Source organism: Pleurodeles waltl, chromosome 12 (genome assembly GCF_031143425.1).
Source record: "Pleurodeles waltl isolate 20211129_DDA chromosome 12, aPleWal1.hap1.20221129, whole genome shotgun sequence".
NCBI lineage: Eukaryota > Metazoa > Chordata > Amphibia > Caudata > Salamandridae > Pleurodeles > Pleurodeles waltl.
Genome location: NC_090451.1, coordinates 638,376,912 through 638,395,243, shown reverse-complemented (window position 1 = coordinate 638,395,243; position 18,332 = coordinate 638,376,912). Strand labels below are relative to the sequence as shown.

At 45.0% G+C, this 18,332-nt stretch overlaps 1 protein-coding gene across 1 annotated transcript in view; it reads left to right on the top strand.

Moving 5' to 3' along the window:
• LOC138268471 (cocaine- and amphetamine-regulated transcript protein-like) overlaps positions 1 to 15,906 on the top strand; it is a 33,789-nt gene extending 17,883 nt beyond the window's left edge. The window contains exon 3 of the mRNA XM_069218156.1: positions 13,635 to 15,906. Coding sequence (XP_069074257.1) covers positions 13,635 to 13,742 — 108 coding nt within the window. The 3' untranslated portion in view covers positions 13,743 to 15,906. The remainder of the gene's footprint in view (positions 1 to 13,634) is intronic.
• Positions 15,907 to 18,332: the final 2,426 nt, after the last annotated feature.

Here is an 18,332-nt window from a genome sequence, read left to right as displayed (position 1 = left end):
CTTCTCTCTCCTTCAGCGCCTTCAGATTCATGCTTTGGCAGGACACACACTCCTCGACGGGGGCACACTCCTCGACTTCATGCTCTGAACTTAAACACCAAAGGCAATCATCATGGCGGTCTGTAACCGAAATGCGACCCCGCACTCCCGACAAGGCTTAAACCCCGACTTCCTAAGAGGAGACATTGTAACCAGAGACAAGAGGGAACACCTTTGAAACAGTAGCAAGAGCTAGGAGAAAACCGTTAGCGTCGAAGGCACGGAAAAAAGGGAACTGACGTCAGCACGCCGGCGAGGACCTCTTATTGTCACGCTGATGTCAGACAGAGTCATGTGGGAGCCGTGCAATTGTGACGTCCTCGTCGACGTGGAGAGCTGGAAAGAAGGTTTTCCGTTGAATGCTGGCACATTGGGAGAATTCATAAGGTGAGGAATCCACAGGTAGTTGTATTCATCCGAAAAGTCAGTGCTAACTTCTATTCTACTAAGGTTTCAATACTGTGTTGTTTACCCTCGCCTCTATATCAGTCTGTTCTTGTGAATTGATTTCAATAAGACCTCCCTCACGCAATAGTTTTCTATGTATCACATTCCAAATATTTCATTCTATTGCTATGAAAACAATTTCAGCAATGTGCACTGGTGATCTTTGGAACCTTGGAGGCCATACAACATGGAATACATTATTTCAAATAAAACCACATGCGAGAAGAGAGAGTGAGAAACATGGACATAAGCCCACATATCTTTGCAGCAGCTGGATGAACCCACCAGGCTATCTTACTAACAATGGACCGTGTGACCGGCAGGTTATACACAGATCACACTAGCAGATACACAACCTCCTATCATGTGGAATGGGATGTGCGAACTGGAGGTCACAACCTCCATAGTTATATTACTTATCACTCTATCTTTTTTTAAGTTGGGCCCATCGTAAAGGTTGTTGGGAAGTTTTAGACTCACATCCCCCGAATCTTACTGCCGCCCTGAAAATACACCCCTGAAAACATTGTATTGTGTTAAGTTGCTTATTTGTGTAACACTTTGTTCCACTGTCAACTTGCCTAGCAGCGCTGGGCTGAGGGAGCAGGAGAACTGGAAAAGAGAGCCCAAATGAGAGAAATGAAAGAAGAGACATCAGGACTAGAGCAAAGAGCCTTGCAGAGCAGTATCCCACCTACATCTAAAATCACACCCCACAGGAAGTGCATACTGAGTTGCTGGTGCTTGGTCACATCACCACAAGAGGAGAAAAAGAGGGCTCAGGAGAAGCTTTGAGGGAGGAGAGGGGGCGAGGAGAGATACAGAAGCATACATCTGGGATAGTGAAGGGTAGCAGTGGAAGGATTCAGAGTTCACAACTGTTTTCACTGGTGAAGAGATGCTAGCGCTTGTCAAAGAAAGCCTACCTTTGTGTCCTCTCCAGGGTGTCTGCAGTCAGCCATCCCCTAACAGATTCATTTACTGGTACGTACACAATGGAAGGAAGCAGGGAGCAGAGTCTTCTGTGCCTACTTATTTAACTAGGCGCAGAGGCTTCTGGAACCACAGAGGAAACAGGGCTCTATAGCAGTGGTTTCCAAACTTCAGACTTCTGCGGACTCCACCTTATTCTTACTGGAACCAGTGGTCCCCACTGAATCAGTATTGGAATCCGGGGACCCCCACTGAATCATTACTTGAAGCCGGGGACCCTGGCCTAAACACTGTTGATGATTTGAACTGCAAAACCATACACAAAAATACGGAAACATGCATTCCATCTAACACATACACAAATGATAACACATTTTATTTATTTGCAAACAAATACAATTAAAACATGTTTTTTTTATAATTGATAGGAAGGTTGGAGTTTTTTAAAATTCAATTGCAGCCACACATTGTCCATAGTATATTCTGTTTGATGCACTTTCACTGCTCTCACGAATCAATTTGAGGATACTAATTTAATTTTTAGTCTCTAATTTAAAATTCCTTGACATTTACATTACGTTTAAAAAATAATAATTTTACATTTAGCCACTTTATGTATATGCAGTTTATTAATCTGTTCATATTAGTTAACTTCCTAAGCAGACACAGAACCCCTGAGGAGGCTTTGTGGACCCCCAGTGGTCCCTGGACCACAGGCTGGGAACCACTGCTCAACAGTCACCAGATGTGCATCTCCTGTATTGGGCTTTCCCAGTGAGGCGAAAAATGAGTTTCTAACAGACAGTGTATTTTTAGGGTGGAGCCAGAACTGGTTTGAATATAATTATTCACAGTCTGTAATGGAGCAGACAAGCTAACAATGCAATGGACTGCTCTAGGGTAACTTCAGATACCATGAATAAGTCAAGCATTTCTATGCATTACTTTGTGCTGTAACCTTGAAAGAGGGCCGAGAACAGGATTTATTATCTCTTAAGATCATGCCACAAATGTAGACACCAGTGCTTAAAATAAAAGTGCTCATAGTGGCTATTGGTTAATCAATCTTGATGAAAGGCCATCATGGTTCGAACTTTGTGGCCCACATTTTATTGTATTTCGGCCCAAACAATAAAATCATCTAAAATGTTGTACATGCTTTGTTGATTAATAATATACACAGTTGTTATTCTTATAAAACTTGTTTATGCAAATCACAGACAATTCAATTCTTAGTGACAGAGTTATCCATTATCCTACTTCTGCACGTCACTTTCATACCAGCCAACTTACAAATAAATTTGACTGAGTGAGTACAGGGGTAGGGCCTTGAAAGGGGCGGGGACTCATGCTGAGAGCTTCCTAAGAGGCACTCTGCACCTCACCAAGCCCCCACCTCATCCCCAAAATAGGAAGAACACACACAAAGGGTTGCTAAGAATGTGGCTGAGGCCCTGGATTGTTTTCACACCTCAAAATGAACATTGGCTACTTACTGCCTCCAAAGAAAAGCTGAAAAGCCACTTTATGCTGTGATCTCCAGCTTGACTTTCCTGCCACAGTGTGGGAAGCTGGCCTGGTGTGTGGTGGGTACCCAAGGTACTTACACCTTATACAAGGTCCAGGTATCCCCTTTCAGTGAAGTGTCAAGAAGCCAGGCTCTCTAGAGGTAGCCGTGGATGAGCAACCAAGGCTTATGTAGGAGACATGGAAAGCTCATGAAATACCATTGTAGTCACACAGCACTCACACATGAAAGAACTACACAGTGTTACAAAAATAAAGGCACTTTATTTTTGGTCACACAAAATACTAGAAGGGCAACCCTCCAATAGGAGGTAAGTAAAACTCTAATTATCTACACTAGTCAACAGTAGTAGGCATAGAAAAGGTTAGAAAACAGTGCAGTTGCAAATAAACAATAGTGACCCTAGGGGGAGCCCAAACCATATACTAAAAAAAATGGGAGGCAAACACAGGACCCCCGTCTAGGTAAGTGGAATATGTAGAGGGGAGCTGGGAGTACTAGGAAACCACAGAGGTAAGTAACACAGTACCCCCACAGTGACCAGGAAAGCAGGAGGAAATCACTGGAATTTCCCCAAACAACCAAAAAGGAAGGAGAAGAAAATGCAACACCTAGACAAGACTGAAAGAAATCAGCAGTGGATTCCTGGAGCGGAAGACATATGGAGAGAGGAGACCAAGTCCGAGAGTCACAGTGGAGTCCAGGAGGAGTAGGAGCTACTACCCACCCAGTTGTAGTAGCAGGAGTTCATCAACGGTGATGAGAATGAGATCAGCACTGCAGCCCTAGAGCCGGAGAAGAGTTCCTGAGGGGTGCAGACAATGTCCCACGCCGGAAGGAGAATTGAAGTCGGGTGTCGGTGCAGGAATTCCACCAATAAGCCTTGGCAAAGGCAAATATTGCGGTCGGCGGAAAGTGATGCTGTTGCCGGAGACCAGCAAGGCCCAGGAGGACTCAACCCAAAAGGGGGTGTAAGAGGGGACCCTCAGCGACACAGAGAGTCCACAGGAGCCAAGTCAGCACACACAGGAGTCCCACAGGACGAAGACACAGAAGCTGCAGAAGGAGCCCACGCAGCACACAGAAGAAAAGTCCCACACCGCAGGAGAACCATGCAGAGGGCTGTGCATCGCAGGAAGGAGGGCTGAGGGTTGGAGCTGCATGTAGCCGGAAGTTCCCCTGGATGAGATGCAAACAAGCCTTGGTAGCTGCAAGGGAGGCAGTGGAAAGGGGGTACTGTCCTGCGTGGGAAGGTAAGGGCTTACCTCCACCAAAGTTGGACAGCTGGCACAGAGGACCAAGAAGACTACTCTGGACCACCACCCGTGATGCAGGATCCAAGCAGCTCAGGAAGAGAGGAGATCCACTCAGCCATTCATCATTGCAGTAGGGGCCTCCGGATGCAGAAGAGTGACTCCTTCACTCCAAGGGAGATTCCTTCTTTCTTCTAGTGCAGGCTGAAGACACACCACCCTCAGTGGATGCACAGCCAGTGGAAATGTTGCAGAAGCTGGCAGGAACCGTGGAAACAATGTTGCAGAAGAGTTCTTCTTCTTGGATGCAGATTGTTGGTTCCTGGAGGGTCCAGTCGTGGTTCCAGTGGCTAGAAGTCGAAGTAAGGTTGCAGAGGAGTCCTGCTGGAATCTTTCAAGTTGAATTTGAAGACCCACCCAAAACAGTGACCCTAAATAGCCCTGAAAGGGAGATTGGTCACCTAGCCAGGTGACCACCTATCAAGAGGGGGCTTTGTTACCACCTACCTGGCCACTCAGATGCTTCAGAGTTCCCTGCCAACTGTGGATTCAAGATGGCAGAACCCAGGGACCCTCTGGAGGAGCTCTGGGCACTACCCCTGGGTTGGTTATGGACAGGGAAGTGGTCACTCCCCTTTCCATTGTCCAGATTTACGCCAGAGCAAGGACTAGGGTCCACGGAACCAGTGCAGACTGGTTTATGCACGGAGGGCACCAAATGTGCCCTTCAAAGCATACCAGTGGCTTGGGGAGGCTACCCCTCCAAAGCCATGCAACACCTATTCCCAAAGGGAGAGGGTGTTACCCCGTCTCCCAAAGGAAATCCTTTGTTCTGCCTTCCTGGACTTGAGCTGTTCAAGGAGCAGGAGGGCAGAAACCTGTCTGAGGGGTGGCAGCAGCTTGGGCTGCCTGGAAAACTGGTAGGGGCAATGCTGGGGGCCCTCTAAGCAGCCTCCCTGAGTGCATGGAATAAAAATTCCAATACTGGCAACAGTATTGTGGTATGATTCTGACATGTTTGATACCAAACATGCCTAGGTTCAGAGTTACCATTATGTAGCTGGACATAGGTAGTGACCTATGTCCAGTACACAAGTAAAATGGCATCCCCAAACTCACGAAGTGCATGAAATGGCACTGGAGTTCGTGGGGGCACCTCTGCTAGTGCAGGAGTACGCTCACACAGAGGTACTTGCATCCTTCCCTCTGAGCTAGGAAGGCCTACCATAGGGGTGACTTATAGTGACCTGGTGCAGTGACCTATGGTGAAAAAGGGTGCATGCACCCTTTCACGCAGGCTGCAATGGTAGGCTTGCAGAACACTTTGCATAGGCTCCCCATGGGTGGCATAATGCATGCTGCAGCCCATGGGGATCCCCTCGAGGACCAATGCCCTGGGTACCTGTGTACCATATACAAGGGACTTACATGGGAGCACCAGTATGCCAAATGTGGGGTGAAAATAGTACAAGTTACATAGTTAGAAGGGAGAGAGCATAATCACTGGGGCCCTGGTTAGCAGGATCCCAGTGAACACAGTCATACACACTTACAACGGGCAGAAAATGGGGATAACCATGCCAAGAAAGAGGGTACTTTCCTACACACTGTGTACTTCCTCACAGTGTAACCGTGTGACGGGAGTCAAAATCATATGACCTGGTGGCACAGTATGAGTTGGCAGGTCTGCACTTTGGTCTTGAAACTTATATCTTAAAAATTCCTTATAACTGTGGGGGTCATTCCGACCCTGGCGGTCATGGACCGCGGATGCACCGCCAACAGGCTGGCGGTGCATCCATGGGCATTCTGACCGCGGCGGTACCGCCGCGGTCAGAAACGGAAAACCGGCGGTGTCCCGCCGGTTTCCCGCTGCCCTGGGGAATCCTCCATGGCGGCGCTGCAGGCAGCGTCGCCATGGGGATTCCGACCCCCTTACCGCCAGCCTGGTTCTGGCGGTTTTGACCGCCAGAACCTGGCTGGTGGTAACGGGTGTCGTGGGGCCCCTGGGGGCCCCTGCAGTGCCCATGCCAATGGCATGGGCACTGCAGGGGCCCCCTAACAGGGCCCCACTAAGATTTTCAGTGTCTGCATAGCAGACACTGAAAATCGCGACGGGTGCAACTGCACCCGTCGCACCCTTCCCACTCCGCCAGCTCCATTCGGAGCCGGCATCCTCGTGGGAAGGGGTTTCCCGCTGGGCGGGCGGGCGGCCTTCTGGCGGTCGCCCGCCCGCCCAGCAGGAAACTCAGAATAACCGCGGCGGTCTTTTGACCGCGCAGCGGTATTCTGGCGGCTCCCGCCGCCCGCCAAGCTCAGAATCACCCCCTGTGTAATTAACTCTCACTGGTAAAAAAAGCACCCTGAGCGAAACACTTGTCAGCTTTCATCATTTTTACTTATACGCTTTCAGTCAAGGCATAATCTTCGGTATCCATAAAATACAATGAAACAAATATAAATTAACCAAAGAAGACCCAGGATTGGTATTGCCCCTCATTGTGTGACGAACGCCAACCAGTTGTTCCAAATCAAACACTTATGTTATGAATATTTGTATAGCTCACATGTCTCCTTTGGCTTCGTAGAGTTTTGAAAAATCACAGCTAGTGGGAAGAATAAATGAGATGCGACTGTCCCGTGACCTATTACGGCAGCACAATGCCCAGCTTGATGTATTTTACCTTGCAAAAATCAGATTTACGACAGCATTATAATATATGATCTTTCAGTAAAATCTTATTTGTGCTTGTAGCATAGACATAACAATCCAGATAGGAGAAGTAAATAGCATACATTTCGCATAATTTGGAATTATGAAAAAAAAAAGGTAGGCAATATTCTTAGAGAAGTGGACAAGCAATTCCGTCAATGTCATATCAGCTGCCCCAGCCACAGGGCTGCTGAATTTGAATCATCTCTGTTCCTAACAGCACTAGTCCACAAACCTGATTTAGCAAAGACTGCAATCAATATTTACATAATGGATCTATCCCAGGATGCACTGAGGCAGCTTGACCAGTGAGCCACAACACCCCGTTTTTTCAGTTATTGTTGTTTTTATTTTTGGCATTTGTATAGTGCACAATCTGCCATTACTATAGCATTATAGCACCATCTGTGTCAGAGTGTAACTTTCCAGGTGGTCCCATAATTCCAACACAGACTGGGGTGATTTGCTGGGGCCGGACCGAAGCTTCACCTCCCAACTCTCTTCTTTGAACCTTTTAAGCCACTCTTAATATTTTCCACACCCTTTGTGGTGTACCAGATGTTTTTGAAACCATTTGGGTGGATTGTGGACAAAAGCTGAATAATAAAAAGATAACTGTTAAACATTCTTTCGACAGCCTTATTCACGTTTCTCTACTTCTGGTGGCAATGAACAGGAAAAAAGCAAAGCTTAGATGGTGTATTTCCTGTGCCCACATTTTTCAGAACAGACCTTCTCTCCAAAGGCGTTCCGTGCAGAGTGGATAAACCTTTGCCACCCAGGCAGAACAATGCGTACATCATGGATATTCTACCAAAACCATGGGGATATACATTGTGCAATAACGGTGAGCAGAAAGTTCACCCGCCTAACTAAATCAGGCTCTAAGTCACTGAAGACAACAATGACAAGTGCCACATCTGTCCGTGGAATAGTGGAAGTGACACAGGAGGAGGTGGGTTATGAGGGATCGTGGAGCAGCACAATAGGTTAGTATAATGTACATTGGAAGAGAACCATAATACTAGGAGCCAAGTGGAAGAAACTTTTGGCCAGATGTAATAAGCAGTTCAATGGTCATAAATGCTCTGATTCTGGGTTTGCATCCCTTAAAAAAAAGCAATTTTCGGAGTTGGCACACTTTTACAAACTCCTAAGATTACTTTGTGAATGGATACCCATTAGCAATTTAGAAAGGGAATGTTGTAAGAGCTACTTCTAAATTGTGAAGTGGTATTTGATGTGTCAGTATTTTGCAACCGAAATTCAGTCACAAAACACTGAAATATAACAGACTCCTGAGTTGGGTGGTAATGCATTTGAAAAAGGGAAAGGACCAACTGGGACCTTTTCCCCTTTGCAAATTACAAAGAAAAGTTAGCTGGGGTGTGAGTGGTCTATGGGATCACCAATAACACACAACATTTTGAGAAAAAAAATACTTTTTGTTCTTAAACACAAACCTATTTCCTTTAAGGAACACAGGCTGCATCTGTTTTTGAAAAGTTTACTTTATTAAAAAGCAATCACAGACATTGTGGTCTGCTGACACTTGCAAAGCACCATCCATGTAATGGTCTCTAATTTTAGTGAGTTGCAGGTGGTAACCTACCTCATTAACATTTATGAGAAAGGTTGTGTTACGATTCACTATGGTTTGGAATTCTTAGATGCAACATATTAGTATATAGGTCAGTTCGTAAAATTATTTACTGGCTTCAAAAATCTGGCTGAAATTTACAACCAGTATTTTGCTACACGTTTCAGTATTTATTTTAGGAAGTGCTTCATTTAAGATATTGTTGGAACCTTTAAGTGTAGAGAACATTAAAACCCTCCACATTGAATTCAACATTTATGATGTATCTCTCAAAAGTTTATGCACTGAAATATTTAATCTTCCAGAACAAAATAAATTACTTCAGATATTTTAAGCATAGAATTTTATGACATGCCAATAGGAAGTATAATTAAAGCTCTGGATTCAGGCTGTAGTTGTGCTGCTTTGGGGATGTCAAGATGAAGGATGGATGAATTCTTGGTTTCTCTAGTTCTGCTTACTGTTTTGGTATGTTTTAAAGTTTGGGGGTCTGCAAAGCACACAGTGTGGTACAGAGGGTTACGAAGTTCCATTTAGAGAGCTTCTTGGGAGCATAATGCAGGCCAGGGAGCGTCTATGGGTAAGAACTGTGCCAACAGGGGGGGCCTTGTGTTTGCGGTGCAGGGCAGAAAGCACCTCTATGAATGTGAAGTACATCAGCAGCCAGAAACCACCTGATTGCACGATCAGCAAGCCAAGTATGGGATAATCACAATGCACTCATTAGTGGTGCCTGAAGAAGAAGAAAGTGGGAGATGGGACTTCTGCATGAGAGGTCTGATACAGACAGGGTCGGCTTCTGGCATGGGGAATGGGGTCAGGCCCAAGGCGTCAATATTTAAAGAGGCGCACATAGAGGTCTGCATAACGCCCGCATTTGGCTCACTCAAGTCTGCACATGCACATAACTTCTCATTTACATATGTTAATAAAGAAATTGTTCACCGAAGACGCATTTTTTGTTTACTTGTGAAAAAACATGGCAACATTTTATTTAGCGGGTATGATCAGTTATGTCATGCCCTCCTAAATCACAGTGCCAAGTCATAAATCAATGTGACAGGGCCATGAATCAATATTACAGTGTCATAAATTAACTTATGCTATTCCTTGCTGCCCTTACTTTCTGGATGCAAACCTGGCAGGTGTAGCGCCGGACGGCCCCTTTGAAGTGCAGTGGCACGTCCACCCATTTGGGTTTTAAACCATTACCTGGGCCCCTGTTAGAAATAGGGCTTCTGATTGGCAAGGGTATGCACCTCAGCCAGGCAGAACCCACCACTCTAGTCAAGGCAAGTCAGTTACACACCAAAGATAACCCGTGCTCACCCCCGGTAGCTGGCACAGAGCAATCAGGCTTATCCCCAGAGGCAATGTGTAAAGCGTGTGCACAACACACTCACACCAGTGATACAGTAAATACACCAAAAAGAAGCTTAACAACAGGTTATAAAAAAATAAACTGTACTGTATAAACATCATAGACTAAAATGACATGAATCAGTAATATTGTGCCAAACAGGCACATATCAAACCATCAGGAATGCAAATATAAGAAACATTCCCACATTGCACATGTAGTGAAACATTACGCTCCCTCTGCATACAAGTTAAGTCCTGAAAATATATATGTCACCCCAACATGGCAAGTACGACATATTGCATAAATCGCGTCATGTGAAATGCAGAAACAAGGAAGGCAGAAATACTGAGGTGAAATGTCACCAACAGGAATCACCATCAATACCTACCACATGAAGGTTGCTGCGCATCTGCGCTTTCTTTAGAGGATATATGTAAAGAACACAGAGTTGACGGGGAACCTCAAACCATCACCACAACACTCTTCTATACAAATGTTGTAGTGCACCTGCAGTTCCTTTGCTAAGCTGTATGGTGCATATAGATCCACAATGTCGGCCCAGGAACTCCTGTGCTCCTCTGCCCGTAACTACGGTACCACGCTGGACCAGATCACCAGGCAGCAACCTGCAAGTAGCTCAGCCACCTGCTAGGGCAGCACGGGACATTTGCACAACTCCCCCAGGGCCTCTCATGGGGGGTAAGTAACGCAAGACAGCTGTGCCTCTGTGGCGGTAAGGCTGTCCCTGCAATACAGTAAATGGGGCATCACTGGCGTTTTTCTCATTGCCCCAGCAACGCCTTCAAGACAAATGCGGATTCTTTCCCCCGGTGCTCTGGGAAGGCTCCGTCAGAGCAGTGGTAAGCTGCTGGCTGGTCCACCTGACGGGGTAGCCCTGAAGGGGGCTCCTGTGATGTGCCTGCCCACAGCGCGGCAGGCACTTGAAGCAAGTAAACCAGCTGATGGGGGAATCTGGCCCTGCCCGCCACCCTGAGTCAGTGGTTCTCTTCTGTCTGGGGAGTTTCTCACACCTGCAAGGTTCTCTCGTTAGGGTGGTCTCTACGAAGGAAACTGGAGAGTATAAGCAGAGATCCCTCTCAGGTCTGCCAAAGGTAATGGGAGATTGTGAAGTGCTTTGCCTGCGCTAGGGCCATAATTAGGAAAGAGCCTGCCACGCGATAGTCTTTAGGACACATATGGCGTTCCTCACATGCTTGGACAGCCCTTCTATACAGCTCCAAGTCTAACAACTCCCAAGGAGCAGAAGACAGCACCCCACCCTGGCTCTAGGCTCCTTCGGGAGGGGGCCCAACAGGAGCAGAAAGGCCAGCACACACAAGCTAGGGATTAAAGTAGCAGTTCCTCCTGGCAGTCCTTTGAGTGCCTAGTGCAACTAAAGTCAGTAGGTCGGCTGGCAGCAGGGCAACATACGGAAAATCAATCCAGATGAGTCTTCTGGGCCACCCAGCAGACACCAAGTAGCAGACATAACACGAGCAGTCCAGATGAGTCCTTTGTGCAGTCCAGCAGTCCTTCTGACAGAGGTTAAGTCCCAGTACCTATGTGCTCTCCAAATTAGGCGGCAGAGCCCCTCTATTTATACTCAAAAATGCCCTTGTTCAGGGGGTCACTCTGCCCCAGACATGTACTGGAGGCAGGCTGCAAAGCACTAGAGTTATAAGCACAGAGAAATGCCCACTTTCTAAAAGTGCCATTTCTAAAATAGTAATGTAAAATCCACCAACATCTGTAAGCAGGATTTCTCAGTACCATTCCAGACATACTAAACATGCCCATACTACTCCTTATCAACCAGACAATACCACGTAGACCTATGCAAGGGCATTCCTAATGCAATACAATGAGAGGAGCAATACTCACAGTAGTGAGAAACTAAACAGGCTGTTTGTCACTACTAGGATGTGTAGTACATAAAGACATATACCCTACCTTTTTTACATACAGAGCACCCTGTTCATAGGGCTATCTGGGGCCTACCTTAGAGGTGACTTAGGTGTAGCAAAAAGGGAGTTTAGGCCTAGGAAAGTAGTTTGACTTGCCAAGTCAGAATGGCAGTAAACTATGCATGCAGGCCCTGCAGTGGCAGACCTGAGACAGGTTTGAAAGGCTACCTCTGTGGGTGGTGCAATCTGTGCTGCAGGCCTAATAGTAGCATTTAATTTACAGGCCCTGAGTATATGGTATACCACTTTACAAGGGACTTACAGATAAATTAAAAAAGCCAAACAGGTGTAAGTCAATTATACCAAGTTGTCAGGGAGAGAACACATGCACTTTAGCACTGATTAGCACTGGTAAAGTGTCCAGAGTTCTAAAGCTAACCAAATAAAGAGGTCAGAAAAATAGGAGCAGAAAGGCAAAAAGTTTGGGGGTACCCTTGCAGAAAGGGCCATTTCGAACAGCCCTCATTGGTCCAGTCCTTTGAATCACGCCACTGGATTCAAGCTAGCCTGGCTGATGAAGGGTGATACCCTGAAACCGGTCCCAGGATGCTTGAATCCTGTCCAGGGAGGACCTGGCTTGGCCGTTCGGGCTGGACTGCTCCCATTGGGAGCAGGGTCAAGACTGATTTGCATATAGCTGGGTCCAAACTGGGGTGACGTGGCAAGCAAAATAACAGTAGATTAAACCCAGATCTGTGACTGGGGGTGAGTGTTTGAAAAGTTTCAACACTCCGTCCATCATTTTATTTTGTGATTTTGACTGATAAGATGTTGTCAGGAGCTGGCCAGTGAACACAAAAGTGACCCTCTGCTGCCTCCTTTTATTCAGCAGCAGCAGTGAGGGCGTTACTGTTGCAAAGGCCAGCTCTGGATACAGATGATCTCAAAGTATGGCCACGCCTCTGCATTTTTTTAAATTTAAGGGGCTAATGCGGTCGCCAGTTTTCCGTCACAAATGCATACATGCCAACAGACCTGATCCGAATGGGAGACTCCCTATTTTTTTAAGCAATATTGCTTTATTTTAGCAGTTATGCTCCTAAAATTTACTCTGCTTCAATGCAAGTCAGTGGCGAAAATAATTTCCAACATTTGTTTTTTCAAAACCTCTTACTTTTCAGTTTCTAAATGTTGACACACATGCAGGTGCTCCGCATACTGACTATTGCGAGGAGGAAGGATAAAGAGGTAGTGCCCCTCTGGTCCACCCCAGGTTTTGCTCTTTGAATTCTGGAAATTGTAGTACATGGTTTTTAAGGGAATTAACAAGTTTACAAGTCACAGACTTAAAACAAAAAAATCTGGACTGGAGCAGCACATCCTGCATGGATCTGGAAACTTGACAGCGCTGTATTGGTGGTGTGATACTGTATTATTCCAGAGTCTCTTCCCTATTGATTTTAATGCTCTAGTGCTACAGTTTTCAGATCAACTGAAATGACATGTGGTAAGGTGTAAGTATAATGAGTCAGCAAACTATACTAGTGAATGCTCAGGCACAACTTTTCACATTTACAGACCATCTTGTGAATGTTTTTCTCTTGCTAACTGCTCATCAATCTCTCTTTTTTTTTCTCCCTCTCCCCTACCCAATAATTCCTTTTTCTTGTATTGTCTCTCTCTTTTTTCTATTTCTGCTTTTTATTTCCGGTCCTACTCCAATACATGTATTGCCCGTACACTTCTACTCTTCGCCTTTAACTTTTTGTATCTCCATTTATTCTGTCCTCCCTCCTTACTGGTCTATTGCCCTGATCCCTTCTCTGTGTGTCTCCCTCTGCTCTGAACCCGCAGTGTGATGTAGGAGAACGCTGCGCCCTGAAGCATGGACCACGAATTGGAAAACTCTGTGACTGCCTTCGAGGCGCTACCTGCAATACCTTTCTAATGAGATGCTACTAGGACTTCCCCGGGCGGTGTTCTTCGTGTTATATCTGTAATGTGGACTTTTGTGCCTCATGTCTGTGTCTGTGATGACTATGTCTCCCCTGACTCTTTCCCTTCAGCACCCTCTGCTGTTAATCTCCTACAGCAGTGGTTCCCAACCTGTGGTCTGTGATCCCTGGGGGCTCGCAAAGCCTCCTCAGAGGGTCCGCGACTGCTAAGAAAATTAAATAATATTAACAGATTAGTTCCCCAGCTTTCAGTAATGACTCAGTGGGGGACTCCCAGATTCCAATAATGATTCAGTGGGGGTCCCCGGATTCCAGTAATGATAAAGTTGGGGACCACAGAAGTCAAAAGGTTGGGAACCACTGTCCTACAGGACTTCACCTCTTAGGGCACTCACTTCCCTCTCATGCCCTGTGGAACTGGATGTAGTTAAGAGGTTTTAGGTGTGCAGGATCACATGATCTTTTTATCAGGAGGCTGGAATCTGCTCCCCATGACAAGTGTTGCAGGATGTTTTCCCTGGATCCATGTTCATGTACCGAGGAATTACTCCCTAGATTATGGTTAATGCCATGTGCTTTTACACCAGTTATCTTCGAGATCACCCATGTCGGACCAGAGTTCGAACGTTAGTTTAATTTTCCTGCACACCAGTTATCGTGTTACCTTCAACAAAGCAACACTGCCCCACTAACATGGCACAAGGAGTGGAAGAGCCCTTCTGCTTACCCCTCAAGCCCAGAGCACTGTCACCAGTGGACCCTTCTGCTCTTGCCTCTAACACAAAACTACCCCCACCACGATCTGAGACGGCAACTTGCCTGTAAGACCCAAACCCCCATGTACAGGGATATAGGAATACCATTTCCAATATCCAGACTGTGAAGATGCACCCCCTTATATTCCTCCCAGGAGGAGGATAATGAGTTGTTTAGAGAAGATAACCACTCAAACCCTTACCTATATGGTATTAAATATATTTCATGGTCTGATACGTATTCATATCAAACTGTTGTGCAGTACTTCTCCATAAATCACACAGCTGTACATGAAGACTTCCCTCTACACGTCAATTGGGTCTCTTTGGCTTCTTTCTTTACCCATCAATGAGTCTCCTTTGCTCTCTCATAATTCCATTCCCTTTAAGTTTAAAGAAATCAGGATCCTTTCGATTCTCATTGTTAGTGCACCGCTAAGTTCACAACAGCTGCTAAACTATTCACTGCCATAATAAAGGAGTACAGTCAAATCAGCAACTTTACAAATCACAAAACGTCACGCTAAAAATATTAAAAACAAGTCCCTCGAAGTTTGATATAAAGCATCTTTCTTTTTTCGGACCATTCTATTACGGAATATAAAAGTGATTACTGTTCTAGTAACTTCTATAAGCAATTTTTTTTAAAGGCATGTTATTACACACTAAAACCTACGACATCACGTAATAAGAAGCATTACCCATTTCAATGTGTGTGGCTTGCATTGTAATGTACTCATGTAAAACACATAAGTAGGTACAGGCTGGCGCCATTATTCAATGCATGTAAAATTGTGAAATAGAAAATGAGGGTAAGAACTACCTTCACAATGTGTAACAATCAGTGACACACCTGCACTTGTGTGATGAGATTAGCACCCACATCAGACATCTAAACCAGTCTATTAAACTACAGACAAAAACATCGCAGGATTTTGGGTGACAATTTATATTGCCACCTTGAGGTTACACAAACAGGGCACTTGAGCTTTCACTGCATGATTCACTTTTCTAGACCTCCTTGGTGGAATTAGGCGTAGACAGCACACACAATAGACACAGATACATACAGATATTATCTTTTTTCGTGTAGGATTCATGTTGTTTTCTGTTATTCTTAGTCCTTGGCTTTCACGTACAGCCTGGAGAACAAAAAACACAAGCCAACTCCCTCCCCGTGCTTCCCTACACCGGGAGTGTTGAGGGATCCTACCCACCTGCCACCCCCCTGCCACTTGACTGTTCTGTGGCTGTTTGTTCACTGTTACCAATAAATCAGGTTTTATGTGTGTGAAAATAAAGTTGTTTTGTTAAAAAAAAAAAAAAAAAAAATCAGACTGTAAGCCACCTCCTGAGATTCTTATTTCTTGTTCTGAATGAAGACTTAATAAAATGGCACTGCTTCTATAAAGCACCAAATTATTGCTTAAAATGTCTAATTACTGTTTCAGTACTGCTTTTCCTATTGGTATTTTTTTAAGTTCAAGATAAACTCTTCCTTTTCAGATAAAGGTTTTGATTTTCGACACGCTCAATTTATGTATCAAAGCTGTTTCCATAATGTCCAGTAACCTGATTCACAGTTTCCATTATGCCCAGTTAGCACCTCATTGCATGTTTTCAATAACTTCAGCAATAATTTTCTTGACTATTTTCATCATGCCCATTACCAGCTGGCAATATGTTCACCACAGATACCTTGACCAGTTGCCACTGTGACGTGGTAGCCTATTTTGACAAGTTGCCATTGTGTCCAAAATGCACTGTATCCACGTTTACTTTATGCCCATGCAGCACATCAGTCCCTTTTTTAAATATTTGCTTACCATATTAAAGTATAAATTAATTCTGTTCCATTATCGTTTCTCCTCTGTGGTCGTTAGCCTATCACGCTCAATGTTCATTATGTCCACTTAACCCATTATGGTCCAGATATATGTAGGGACTGGTTTGCGGTTATCAAATAGCGAACTTTTGCGATCCACTAATTGGTAATCGCAAACACCCATGTACCAATGTGTGTTTCACAATTGTGTGAGTCCTAGTGGGTCGCAAATAGACCTATCTCATTAATATTCATGAGGTAAGTCTTGCTTTACGATCCATTGGGAATCGCCAAAATCACAGGGATGGTGGTCTGCTGGGAGTCAGCAGATCATCATGTCTCTGACTGCTTTTAAATAAAGCAATGTTTTTTTTTTAAATGCAACCTGTTTTCCTTATAGGAAAACGAGATGCGTTTCAAAATGAAAAATGAAAGGTTTTCTTTTCATTTTTTAAGAGTAAGCAGTCGTCTGTGGGAGCACTGCCTGCTCTTAAAAAATGTTATACACACATTCTCAAAGGGGAAGGGGTCCCTTAGGGATGCCTTCCCATTTGCGAATGGGTTACCACCAAAGTTGGTGGTAAAATGCAGCTGCAGTTCAGTCGCAAAACATTCCCACATGCCACTGCAATTCGGTATTAGGGAAGGACTCCCTAAACAACCCCTTCCTAATACCGAATCACAAACCCAATTTGCAATTCGGTAATAAATTACCGAATCGCAAATAGGGCTTAGTACATCAAAAAATGCTTTCTGCAGTCGTAAGCAGCCTGATCCTGCGAATCAGACCGTTTGCGACCTCAAAAAAGCTTTGACACCTGGCCCTATGTTGGATTTCAATCCAGCTCAGTCAATTGCATAATGTTTGATAAGGACTATATAGCCAATTTTGATTATGTCCGGTTTGTATTTAACAACCAATTTACACTGCTTCCAGTTTTAATACCACTAGTACTTTGTATTAAGCCCCGTTAGCACATTAAGTAAAAATCCATTGTACCGTGTTAGCATATCAAGACTAGTTGCCACTGCGCTGAAATAAGACATTGTGGCTAGCTGCATTGTGCCCAGTTAGCACACCATGACTAGCCGCCACTGTGCCTAGTTAACTTATCACTACCAATTGCCACTGGGTCCCGTTAGCGCATTATGACTAGTTGCCATTGTGTCCAGTATGCACATCATGACTATTTATCACTGTGTCCAGTAAGAGCATTGTGACTAGTTGCCACTGTGTCCTGTTAGAGCATCATGACTAGTTGCCACTGTGTCCAGTTAGAGCATCATGACTAGTTGCCACTGTGTCCATTATGCGAATCATGACTAGTTTCCATTGTGTCCAGTAAGTGCATCATGATGATGCGAATCATGACTAGTTTCCACTGTGTCCAGTAAATGCATCATGATGAGTTACCACTGTGTCCAGTAAACGCATCACAACTATTTGCCACTGTGTCCAATTAGCCCATTATGACTTGTTCCTACTGTGTTAAGTTAGCACATCATGACTAGCTGCCATTGTATCCAGTTAGCACAGCATGACTAGTTGCCACTGTGCTCAGTTAGCACATGACTAGTTGCTAGTTTGACCAGTTAGCACATCATGACTAGTTGCATGTTGTCCAATTAGCACATTATAACTAGTTGCCATTGTGTCCAGTTAGCACATCATGACTAGTTGCCATTGTGTCCAGTTAGCGCATCATGACTAGTTGTCACTGTGTCCAGTAAGCACATTACGACTAGTTGCCATTGTGTTCAGTTAGCATAGTATGACTAGTTGCCACTGTGTCCAGTTAGCATATCATGACTGGTTGCCACTGTGTCCAGTTACCACATCATGACTGGTTGCCACTGTGTCCAGTTGGCACATCATGACTGGTTGCCACTGAGTCCAGTTAGCATATCATGACTAGTTACCACTATGCCCAGTTAGCACATTATGACGAGTTGCCATTGTGTCCAGTTAGCGCACCATGACTAGTTGCCATTGTGCCCATTTAGCACATCATGACTA